Raw genomic sequence first — 12,671 nt, forward strand, 5'->3', positions numbered from 1 at the left:
AGAAACATCACTACTCCGTAATCCTCACTCAGTCTCAACTCAATTTTTTTATTCTTCCTGTCTCCCTTTTTAAAACCGCTCCCCTTCTCAAGTTACAAACAGAACATTATACGTCATCACAATGCAAAAGAGTTCTTCATCTTCCTCTCTTGGCCCTGGAGGCCTTGACCTATCTCAAGCCTTCTTCAAAACCATTCACTACACAGCCCCGCCTTCACCCACCAAGCGTCACATTAAGGTCTCCGTCATTGGCGCCGGAAATGTGGGTATGGCTATTGCCCAAACCATTCTCACCCAAAACCTTGTCGACGAGCTTGCTCTTGTCGATGCTAAACCTGATAAACTCCGCGGCGAGATGCTCGATCTCCAGCACGCCGCTGCTTTCCTTCCCCGTACCAAAATCCACGCCTCCGTTGATTACTCTGTTACCGTTGGATCTGATCTATGTATTGTCACGGCTGGCGCCAGACAGATAGCCGGCGAGTCTAGGCTGAATCTGTTGCAGAGAAACGTGGCTCTGTTTAAGAATATTATTCCTGTGCTTGTTAAGTACTCCCCTGACTCTATTTTAATGATCGTGTCTAACCCTGTTGATGTGCTCACTTATGTTGCGTGGAAGCTATCCGGGTTTCCTTCGAACAAAGTCATCGGGTCGGGCACGAATCTAGACTCCTCCAGGTTTAGGTTCTTGATTGCAGATCATCTCGAAGTAAACGCTCAGGATGTTCAGGTTTTTCTTTCTTTTTAATGTTTATGATAAATTTTATATTTAAAGTTTGCATTTTTCTTTAGGTAGTTATTCAAATACTTGCCTGGTCGACTAGTTTATTAGGTTAGTGGATTCTGAGGTAATGTGTAGGATTTATGCATGAAAAATCTTTGCAGATTTTGTCACGTCTTTTTAACAGGAGTCTGAAATGGTTGTAAAATTTTCCTGAATCATAGGCTTACATTGTTGGGGAGCATGGTGACAGCTCAGTGGCACTGTGGTCAAGCATAAGTGTTGGTGGAGTGCCAATACTGAATTTCCTAGAGAAACAGCAGATTGCATATGAAAAGGAAATGCTAGAGAACATACACAAAGAAGTAGTAGGGAGTGCACATCAAGTGATAAGTCTGAAAGGTTACACATCTTGGGCAATTGGGTATTCAGCTGCCAACTTGGCTCGATCAATCCTCAGAGATCAGAGAAGGATCCATCCAGTTTCAGTCCTTGCTAAAGGATTCTATGGCATTGATGGTGGTGATGTGTTCGTAAGTTTACCAGCTCAGCTTGGTCGTGATGGTGTCTTGGGTGTAACTAATGTTCATTTGACTGAGGAAGAGGCTCAGCGCCTTAGGGACTCCGCCAAAACCATCTTGGAGGTGCTGACCGAATTAGGAATTTGATTCAACAACAACAAACATCATTTAGTTTCTTTTGCGTTTGATAACCCAATGGGCAGTATGATTCAGTTTCAGTTGCTGTTGTAATATTTCTATGATGTGTTAGTATTTGGCTGGCTTCAGTTTAGATGAATAACATTTATACGTAAGGGTGTGTATAATTCGGTTCAAATCATACAATTGAATCGAATCATTTAAAAATTATAGTTTGGTTTGTAAAATAGTTTGATTTAGGTTATAATTTTTCAAATATATTTTTTTTAAGTTTGAGTTACAATTTGAGTGATATATATAATAGAATTTTCCAATAAATAATGATGTGTATAACTTGTTTTTTTGTATTTATTTTATTATATGTATATATTATATTTTAAAAAATTATAATTTAATTTATTTATTAAACAACGTGTGTGTAGATATATATATATATATATATATATATATAATTTTAAAAAATTCAAACTATGATAGACAAATTCTGTATCTATCGTATATAAAAAATTTAATTTACCATATATGATATATTTTTAAAAATTAAAATAATAAAATACTAATAAAATATTATATTGACACGTTATCATTTTGAAAAATATCACAAACACTTTTAATATTTAAAAAATTTTAATATACACCCTTAATGTATTATCTTTTTTTCTAAAACTATACCAATTTATATCAGTAATATATATTATATCGTAAAATATGTATTATATTATATGATATATTTATTGTATTGTATTAATTTAATATATTTTATAATACATATCATTTTTTATTTGTATCATAGAATATGATATAATTATATATTATAAAATAATGATAATTATAATTCAAATCATAATTTAAACTAAAATTTTTTATTTAGTTTGATTAAATTAAATTTTTTTAAAATTATTTTTTCAATTTAATTTAAAAAACTTTAAAAGTTTATCAAACTTCATAGACGCAGTCTGGTCTAAAATTTCAAAGTTCATCTCTTGGGGAAAAAGAAATGCTTTAAGTGGCGGATCCATGGTGGTAAACAAAAAGCCCTTCACTTTCATAAACTTTATTGCCGGTGCTATCAGAACCATGGTAGTTAAATTGTAAAGGCCAAAGGACAATACTCCACCCAAGCTCAAGTGTATTCTCAAAGTCATATCTACAAAGTTTAAAAAATCTAAAGTTTTACCTATGACATAATTTTCATTAAAATTTTTTATTAGAAATAGGGATAAATTCGTTATTTTATTAATAATATTAAAAAATATAAAATTTATTATATTTTTCTCTTTAAAATTTTAAAAACTAATAATTTTATCCCTATTTAAAATTTTTTAACCTTAAAAAACCACATTTTCCTTCCAAACTTTTTCTTTACCTCTCTAACTATAATCTCCAATATCGACGACCTCTTTTTTCTACCCCAAACTGTTGGTCAATACATGTAAAAAAATTTGGAACTGTTGAATGATGAAGACCAATAGATTCCAAATCTCTTTGTTTATAAAGAAATTCAAAGCCTAAATCTCTTCGTCGATGAAGAGATTTGAAATCTCTTCACAGGCAAAAAGACTTTATCATCGTCATTTCTAGATTGTTGGAGAAAGTGGTCGAAAGGAAAGAAAAAAATTCTAAGGTTTTGGGAGAAAAATATGAATTTTCGAAGTTAAAAAACTTTATGAGGTATGAAATGTTAGTTTTTTAAATTTAGAAAGAAAAAATATAAGAAATTTTATATTTTTTAATATAATTAGTAAAATAATAATTTTACTGTTGCTTCTAATAGAAAATTTTAACTTCAGTTAGTCAACAGATATGATTTTAAGTTTTTCAAATCCTATAAATATAACTTTGAAAATGCAATTAAACGTGGGGGTGAAATAGTCCCTTGACCAATTGAAAATCAAATTTAAGGTAATGTATATTAAGAATAATATCTTATAATATAATTTCTAAAAATAATAAAAAATAATTTATATATCATCATTTAAAAAAATATTATAAATATTTTTAAATATATATATATATTTATATTATCTTATTATTTTTTTAAATATATCTATTTATATTAATAATATATATTTACTGTTTAAAATATTTATTATATTATATTAATTATAATATATTATATGATATTTATGTTTTATTTATATAATACAACATAAGATGTTGGAAAATATGATAACATCTAAATTCAAATGTAAATTCGATATATGAATGAATACAAGACATGGGACCTTCAGAGTTGACAACATAAGTTGGATCATCTTCGACAATTTTAGGCCAAAGGACTATTTCCCAACTAAGCTATGCTGAATTCTTAAAGTTTCACCTATAAATTTTAAAAATATCATTTATCTAACTATAATCGATTAAATTTAATGGAACATAACCCTTAAAAATTTAATTTCATTTTTTTCTTAAAAATTTAAAAACTAATATTTTATTCCCTAAACAAAGTTTGAAAAGATCGCATCCTCCGTTAAGGGTTTATTTCAAAATCCGTTCACTTTTTTCGGCACCATCGCCGACCGTCTCTCCTTCTCGACAGTTTCTCTTTCACCGACGGCCCGCCCCAACTCCACCTCAACCCATCCGGTGTCGAGAGACGTCGTCTGGGAAGAGAAATCGTCTTCCCAGACGAGACGAGACGACTCGTCTTCCGCAGATCTTGCCCCTGCTACAACCCTAACATGATCCCCCTGTTTCCGTTGACAACTTCTCTTTCCCCAGCGGCCACACCTCCCGCGTTTTCTACATTGCGGCTTTTACTTCGTTCTCCGCTGTTTCTACTGGAAATAGTTGGTTTCCGTTTTGTGTTTGGACTTGGGCTCTGCTTACTTCGGTTTCTATAGTTCTGCTTGGCAGACGTTTCGTCCTAGATGTTCTTGCCGGAGCTTGTTTGGGCGTGCCAGAAGCCATGCTTGTGTTTCGCTTTTTGAGGTAATTTTTTTCTTATATTTTTTGAGATTGTTCAAGAAATTGAATTCTCCCATTGGGGAATTTTAAGTGAATCACATATTTGCTTCAAGTGTTGTAAATTAAAAGTCTTGATTATGGACCAGTTGATTTAACTGTAATTACAATTCTTGAGATAATTTGAAGAATACATTTTTTTTCTCTGGAATGTGTTTTGAAGCATCTATGAAGTAATATAACTTGTAAAATCATCTGAAAAGATTGCTTTAAAGTCGAGTTCAGTTAAATTGGTCATCGGAGGAATTAGCGGGTTCATCTTTTATTGGTGTTGGAGAAGCAAGGCTTCTCTGTTTATATTTGTCAGGGACCTATGGAAAGCTGAAATGGTTGTTATCTTCTGAGATACGAACGTTGCCAAGTTAAATGCAAAAACTGCCCAATTTTTTTTATGAATTACTATCTTAAGGTTAGACCATCTGTTGAGGGGTATTCTTCTTTCTCAGTTTATCGGCCAATAAGGAGTTTAATTAACTTTTACATTAGACATGCATGCTTATATCTGATATGCTTAAAGTCTTCTTGTTGTGCATACTTTTGAAGAGTTTCTGTCTAGCAACTGGAGGATCATACACAGAACAAAGGTTGTAACCTGTCTCTCTTCTTCGTGAATTATGAACAGATGTTCTGTTTTGTGTAATCCTGCCGGCTCTCCTATTTGAATTAGGAACATATTTCTCTCTTCTTGGCATAGATTATTTGAGTTGAATCTGTAAAATTGGTCTCTTTTGTGTGCCCCAATGTGGTCTTTATTTTAGCTTGCAAATCATAGTATTAGACCATCCAACTTAGACTCATTTATGCCCTATGTCGATTTGAAATCCTAATGAAGGATAAAATTGGCATGCATCGATTGTTTTGAGTAAGGAATATTATTTTTTTTACTTCCATGAATCATATGTCTATAATTTATGTTTGCTTTTTAAATATGTAATATGACGTTGCTGCTTGCTGCCTAGCAGTCAGCCATCTCTAGGATTGTCTGGTCTAGCTAACCAGGACATTCAGCTTGAAGATCAAACTACCAAGTACCAGAAGCTTGTGCCGACTTGTTATGTGAATATCATCCATAAATTGTTACCTCATAAAATTCTTGTCCAAGATTTGGGCTCAGTTCATTGTGGCCCAAACTACTGAACTCACTAGGCTAAAAAATTACTGTGAACATAATTATGGTTATATCCATTTCTTCTTTGAAAGCCTTACTATGCTGATTGGCCTATTGCTTTAGGGTGCTATATGTGAACATTTTGATTTGCACAGTTCATTTATGCATTAAATTTAATATTTTTGTAGTTGAATCGAAATGCTAGTTAACATAGCATTGCTCGATTAGATGGATAAGGATCAGACATACTCCAAAAAAAATTTGCTGACATGTGAAATTCGAAATTCTCCCGTGGAGCTGTTGGGAGGAGTCTGTAGGATCTCTCCTTTATTGAGCAAGGACATTTTTCATGCTGAATACTGGCTTAACTGTGGTCAGATTATGATGGAAGATAGGTGTATATGCCATGTGCATATCATCAATTGTTTTTTAAGACTCTGGGACTCCTGTGGAACGCATTAAATCTTATAAAGCATAAAGTGGCAGCATTCTGCAGGCCTCCTCTATGCACTTGAAGGCCTGACAATCTGCTACTGAGATGGGATTTCGACACATTATCAAAGGTTGTGATTGGCTGCGATTTGCTGAAAGCAAAAGTTAATAATGGAAGGGTAAAGATATTATTGAACTTTGAACAATAATTTTTATGGAAAGTAGATCTTAATAAATTTAATGGACTACTGGGGAATATCCTTTTTGTGATACCTCTTTCTTTCACAGAAATCTCACATGCCAATCTCTATACCGCCAATGCTTTTTAGTGGAATTTCTGCTTGTCCAGAAGTTAAAAAATGAGAAGTAGTTGGCTCAATCATTCATTAAACATTTGCTTTATTCTTGATGAGCCATTTCTGATAAGGTGGTTTAAATTGACGACGTGATTGATCGTGGCATAGGAAATTTGCTAGATCAGCACTGACAGTGATTGGCATAAGTTGCTCTTGCTAGTTGAATCACTCTTGTTGTAAGGTTCTATAACTCTTCCAATCTACCAATGGTGTGAAGAAGATTGGAAGATTAGTGTACCAAAACGATGCTTTTGCAAAGATGATCGACGGAAGCCGCACCAAGAATATCTCTCCGAGATTCGAGAGGCCAGTCGTAGTAATCGGCTGGGACTTTCTTGAATAAAAACTTGTTCACACCATTCGATCGAAGAATGTTCTCGAGTCGAGCTTCAGTGTCGCAGACTGAAATTGGCTCATGATTTGGTGCAGAGACGTCGTGGTTTTGGGGAAGGTAAGTGTTCTCCAGGTTTGACTGTCGTTCCAGGATTTGAGTTTGGACTCGCTCTAGCTCCGCCAGCTTTGCCTCCATTGTGCTACCTCTTCTTCCCAGTTTGACCTGAGCGGTCTAATCTGGAACGTTCATCTTCATTTAGTCCCTTCAATGTTGGCGGGCTAGTGGGCTGATTGGTTCCTTCTCGGTTGAACCAGACTTTATGGGCCTCCACTCTGCGTCTATAAAAAATTAGGACGGTTTGTTTTCTTATCTTTTTTTTTTTTTTTTAAATAAAAAAGAAAAAACTGCCTATTTATCTTTAAAACAAATAAAAAATTTATGAAGTATTTTATATCAAGATTTGATGAGCGTAATAAAAATTCGAATTCAATTTTTTCTTAAAAATTTAAATATTTTATTAGTTTTTTTAATTATCGGTGTTTGTTTTTTTAATATTAATTTTGATAATTTAAGTTTAAACAATAAATAACGAATTATGTGGACATGTGGTCATAAAAGAGTGTAACATGATAATAGATAGGGTTAACTAAAATGTAAAAAGATTATATACAAATTACGTGTAAAAGTAACTGGCGCAAAATGCTTGAAATAATATAAATATACAAAATTTAAAATATATATATAAAAAAGAATGGCAAAAGCAGTATAAGATGTATATTGCATCAGTTTATCTATAAAATTTGTACATATTTTTATTGTTGGAACGTCACTATGGTTAATGTGAGGTCATGTTTTTGTTAACCCATGTGTTTAAAATAACTATGGTTGTAATTATTTAACACTAGTTACTTTTTATAAGTATCTTCACGTTAAATGAATGAATAAACGTCTAAAAAAAGACGACCAATAGTACGGATGTTGAATAAGTGAGCATCAAGCAATCACGTGATTGCATCTGCCTGCCTCATGACATCGGATGCAGGACAACTATTATAAAAAGTGGTTGAGAAAGGCAAAAATACTGTGCTTCCCCAAGGTTTGGTCGTTTTTAAGTGTCACCCTTAAGGTTTAAGAAATTTAAATATTCACCTATTATTCAATTTCTATTAAAATTTATTATTAATTATCATTTAATTTATATTATTAAAATACTAAAATTTTATTTCATTTTTCACTTTAATTTAAAAAACTTATAATTTTTCTCATTGAAAAATTTAAAACGTAACATTTTTTCCTTTAAGCTTTCAGTCCAATTCTTTCTTTTTTTTGATGATGATTTTCTAGCTAACCTCCCATCTATGCCACTCTCTCCCACATCCCAGACGAAGACTTGGCCACAAACAAAATGGATTGTAGTGCTTTGTCAAAGATCCGTAGCACGATGGGTCGTCGCGCTTTGTAGATCCATCGCATAATGGATCTTGGCCGCTTCTATTTAGCCATGAACGCTTGAGAGACGCTTCATTGTGTTCATCTCCTCTTTGGTTTTAGCTTTGGTTGATTTTGATAGGAGAAGACAAGAATTAGGAGTGAGGTGCTCGAATTAGAGCAGATGAGTGTTGTTCTTCTCCAATCAATTTCGAAGGAATGGAACCAAAGATGGAGCAAGAGAATGTTGAAGAATGCATGGGTGGGAAGACTTAGTTGGGCTATCGAGTTTTGGTTGTTGAAAAATGAAGAAAAAAACCCTAAAAAAAAGTTATTTTTCAAATTTTTGAATAGAGAGAAATTATAAATTTTTCAAACTAACAAGAGATGAATAATATAAAATTTTAGTTTTTTAATATTATAAGTTAAATGATAAATTTATTTTTATAATTAATAATAAATTTTAATATAATAGGTGAGTATTTAAATTTTTAAAACTTTATTGAAAAGAAGCAGTGAACCAAACCTTGGGAGGGGATAAGTCTTTTGGCCATTGAAAAAATTTTAAAGATAAAAAAAAGTAAATTTAATTGTTTTAACTTTTAGTTTGGTAATTGCCTTTGCTTGCGCGTGGTAAACAAGCAAAGAAACGTGGATATAAAAGTCTCGTCCAATCCTTCCAGAATACTTTGACCGTTGAAAACCCAAAAACATCCCTCCGTAATCCTCACTCAGTCTTAACTTCTTTTCTCTTCCTTTCTCCCTCTGTTGTAAAACCTTCTAAACACCGTTCCCTTTCGCGAATCACAAACAGATCATCATACGTTATCACAATGCAAAAGAGTTCTTCAACTTCCTCTCTTGGCCCTGGAGGTCTTGACCTATCTCAAGCCTTCTTCAAAACCATTCACTACACTGCCCCGCCTTCACCCACCAAGCGTCACATCAAGGTCTCTGTTATTGGCGCCGGAAATGTGGGTATGGCTATAGCCCAAACCATTCTCACCCAAGACCTTGTTGACGAGCTCGCTCTTGTCGATGCCAAACCCGATAAACTCCGCGGCGAGATGCTCGATCTCCAGCACGCCGCTGCTTTCCTTCCCCGTACCAAAATCCAGGCTTCCGTTGATTACTCTGTTACCGTTGGATCTGATCTATGTATTGTCACGGCTGGTGCCAGACAGATTGCCGGCGAGTCTAGGTTAAATCTGTTGCAGAGAAACGTGGCTCTGTTTAAAAATATTATTCCTCTGCTTGTTAAGTACTCCCCTGACTCTGTTTTAATGGTCGTGTCTAACCCTGTTGATGTGCTGACTTACGTTGCGTGGAAGTTATCCGGGTTCCCTTCGAATAGAGTTATCGGGTCGGGTACGAATCTAGACTCCTCCAGGTTTAGGTTCTTGATCGCAGATCATCTCGAAGTAAACGCTCAGGATGTTCAGGTTTTTCTTTCTTTTTAATGTTTATGATAAATTTTATATTTAAAGTTTGCATTTTTCTTTAGGTAGTTATTCAAATACTTGCGTGGTCGACTAGTTTATTAGGTTAGTGGATTCTAAGGTAATGTGTAGGATTTATGTATGAAGAATCTTTGCAGATTTGTTATGTCTTTTTAACAGGAGTCTGAAATGGTTGTAAAATTTTCCTGAATCCTAGGCTTACATTGTTGGGGAGCATGGTGACAGCTCAGTGGCACTGTGGTCAAGCATAAGTGTTGGTGGAGTGCCAATACTGAGTTTCCTAGAGAAACAGCAGATTGCATATGAAAAGGAAACGCTAGAGAACATACACAAAGAAGTAGTAGGGAGTGCATATGAAGTGATAAGTCTGAAAGGTTACACATCTTGGGCTATTGGGTATTCAGCTGCTAACTTGGCTCGATCCATCCTCAGAGATCAGAGAAAGATCCATCCAGTTTCAGTCCTTGCGAAAGGATTCTATGGCATTGATGGAGGTGATGTGTTCTTGAGTTTACCAGCTCAGCTTGGTCGAGGTGGCGTCTTGGGTGTCACTAATGTTCATTTGACCGAGGAGGAGGCTCAGCGTCTTAGGGACTCCGCCAGAACCATCTTGGAGGTGCAAACCGAATTAGGAATTTGATTCAACAACATTGAACATCATTTAGTTTCATTTAGTTTCGTTTGCATTTGATAACCCAATGGGCAGTATGATACAGTTCCAGTTGCTGTGGTAATATTTCTATGATATTTGAATGTTTCTCTAGCTTCAGTTTAGATGGATTACATTTATACTCGCATTCTGGTCTAAAATTCCCAAGTTATGCACTTCATTTCTTGGGGGTGAAGAAATGCTTTCAGTGGCCGATCCATGATAGTGAACAAAAAGCCCTTCACTTCCATAAAATTTATTGCTATTGCCATCACAATGTAAATTTAACAATCATTGAATACAAGACGTGGGAACCATATCTTCGATAATTGGATCATCTTCAATTATTTTGCGTTCACTCAATTTCACGTGAAAGCTGAGCCCGCTTTATAAAGCATACCTGTCAGCACTTCATTGGTCCAAAGCCCCTTACTAACAAATTCGATAGCTCCCTCTGCCGCCGCATCACGACTGTTCCACCAACGTGTGACTCCCTATGCATCGCAATCTCCCAATCCATTCACAGTAAGTCATACCTCGCTGCTTTCTGCTGCTCTTCCAATATTCCGATGATTTTTGTCTCCTTGCCCGTCGCTCTTTCCCTCTTTCGCCCCCTTAAATCCCATTCCTCCTGGGCCTCCTTCTCGATCTTCTCTTAAACCGACTCGTTAAATGAATCTTCCGCGGATCTCGCCCCCACTACAACCCTAACATGATCCCCTGTTTTCGTTGACAATTTCTCTTTCCCGAGAGGCCACACATTGCGACTCTTACTTCTTTCTTCGCCGTTTTTACCGGAAATAGCTGGTTTCTGTTTTGTGTTTGGACTTCGGCTTTGCTTACTTCGGTTTCTACAGTTCTGCTGGGCAGACATTTCGTCCTAGATGTTCTTGCTGTGGCCTGTTTGGGCTTGCTAGAAGTCATGCTTGTGTTTCGCTTTTTGTGGTAATAGAGTTTGAGGTAATTTTTTTTCTTACGTGTCTTGAGATTGTTCAAGAGATTTAATTCTTTCATTGGGAAATTCGAAATTTTTTACGTATTTGCTTCAAGTGTTGTAAATTATGTCTTGATTATGGACCAGTTTATTTAACTGAATTACACTTCTTGAGATAATTTGAAAAATACAGTTTTTTCTCTGGAATGTGCTTTGAAGCATCTATGAAGAAATATATCTTGTAAAATCATCTGAATAGAGTGCTTTAAATTTGTGTTCACTTTATTGGTTATTGGAGGAATTAGCGGGTTCATATTATATTGGTGTTGGAGAAGCAAGGCTTCTTTGTTTATATTTGTCAGGGACCGATGGAAAGCTGAAATTGTAGTTATCTTCTGAGATATGAAGGTTGCCAAGTTAAATGCAAAAACTGCTTGATTTTTTTTATGAATTACTATGAAAAGGTTAGGCCATCTGTTGAGGGGTATTCTTCTTTCTCAGTGTATTGGCCAATAAAGGAGTTTAATTAACTTTTACATTAGACATGCATATCTTTGAGATGCTTAAAGCCTTCTTGTTGTGCATTCTTCTGAAGAGTTTCTGTCTAGCACCTGGAGGATCATAGACAGAACAAAAATTGTAATCCTGTCTCTCTTCTTTGTGAATTATGAGCATCGTTCTGTTTTGTGTAATCCTTTAGCTCTTCTTTGTGAATTATGAACATCTTTCTTTCTTCTAGGCATAGATTATTTGAGTTGTATGTGTAAAATTGGTCTTTGACTTTTGTGTGCTTCAATGTGGTCTTTATTTAATCTTGCAAACCATACTTTTAGACAATCCAACTTAAACTCATTTATGACCTATGTCAGTTTGAAATCCTAATGAAGGATAAAATTTGCATGCATAGACGGTTTTGAGTAAGGAATATTATTTTTTTTATTTCCGTGAATCATATGACTATAATTTATGTTTTAGACAATCCAACTTAAACTCATTTATGACCTGTTGTTTGAATATCATCCATAAATTGTTACCTCAGATAATTCTTGTCCAAGCTTTGGGCTCAGTTCATCGTGGCCCAAACTACTGAACTCACCAGGCTAAAAAATTACTGTGAACATAGTTACGCCTATCAAAAGCCTTATCATGCTGATTGGCCTTTTGCTTTAGGGTGCTATATGTGAACATTTTGATTTGCACAGTTCATTAGTGCATTAAAATTGGTATTCTTGTACTTGAATCGAAATGCTAGTTAACATAGCATCACTCGATTAGATGAACAAGAATCAGATAAACTCCAGAAAAATTTGCTGACTTTTTTGAAATACCAGCAATGTCATGGCTGTTGTTCCCTCCGCATTGGTGGGATCTTAAACTTGATGTATAAAGTACGCTTGCCCTGTTTAGTAGCTGAAGTTACTTGTTCTGTTTATCAATGGAGAATCCATACCATGTTCAACAGAAGATTATATTTATGGGGATTTGGTTTTTGAATATTTTCAATTAGAAATTCTCCAGTGAAGCTGTTGGGAGGAGTCTGTAGGATGTCTCCTTTATTGAGCAAGGGCATTCGTCACGCTGAATGCTGGCCTTGCTGTGGTCGGATTATGATGGAAGATAGGTGTA

General features: G+C 34.9%; 2 protein-coding genes and 1 long non-coding RNA gene across 3 annotated transcripts; all 3 read left to right on the top strand.

The window, feature by feature from the left end:
* Positions 1-70: 70 nt before the first annotated feature.
* On the top strand, positions 71-1,553 carry LOC123210944 (L-lactate dehydrogenase B-like). Its single transcript, XM_044629443.1, has 2 exons — positions 71-730; positions 946-1,553. Exons 1-2 carry the CDS (start codon positions 122-124, stop codon positions 1,387-1,389), a joined length of 1,053 nt encoding a protein of 350 aa, XP_044485378.1. The 5' UTR covers positions 71-121; the 3' UTR covers positions 1,390-1,553.
* A 2,315-nt stretch (positions 1,554-3,868) lies between these two features.
* On the top strand, positions 3,869-6,956 carry LOC123211144. Its single transcript, XR_006501346.1, has 2 exons — positions 3,869-4,311; positions 5,307-6,956. It is a non-coding gene; the product is annotated as an uncharacterized LOC123211144 (long non-coding RNA).
* Positions 6,957-8,688: 1,732 nt separating this feature from the next.
* Positions 8,689-10,225, top strand: LOC123211691 (L-lactate dehydrogenase B-like). The gene is made up of 2 exons (XM_044630520.1): positions 8,689-9,444; positions 9,659-10,225. The coding sequence occupies exons 1-2, from the start codon at positions 8,836-8,838 to the stop codon at positions 10,100-10,102; spliced, it is 1,053 nt and encodes a 350-aa protein (XP_044486455.1). The 5' UTR covers positions 8,689-8,835; the 3' UTR covers positions 10,103-10,225.
* Positions 10,226-12,671: the final 2,446 nt, after the last annotated feature.

Source organism: Mangifera indica, chromosome 3, assembly GCF_011075055.1.
Source record: "Mangifera indica cultivar Alphonso chromosome 3, CATAS_Mindica_2.1, whole genome shotgun sequence".
NCBI lineage: Eukaryota > Viridiplantae > Streptophyta > Magnoliopsida > Sapindales > Anacardiaceae > Mangifera > Mangifera indica.

Excerpts from the sequence above, each read along its gene's own strand:
- LOC123210944 (XM_044629443.1), top strand. The coding sequence starts at position 122 with ATGCAAAAGAGTTCTTCATCTTCCTCTCTTGGCCCTGGAGGCCTTGAC. Across the intron at positions 731-945 it reads TAAACGCTCAGGATGTTCAG|GCTTACATTGTTGGGGAGCA; the intron begins GTTTTTCTTTCT and ends CCTGAATCATAG.
- LOC123211691 (XM_044630520.1), top strand. The coding sequence starts at position 8,836 with ATGCAAAAGAGTTCTTCAACTTCCTCTCTTGGCCCTGGAGGTCTTGAC. Across the intron at positions 9,445-9,658 it reads TAAACGCTCAGGATGTTCAG|GCTTACATTGTTGGGGAGCA; the intron begins GTTTTTCTTTCT and ends CCTGAATCCTAG.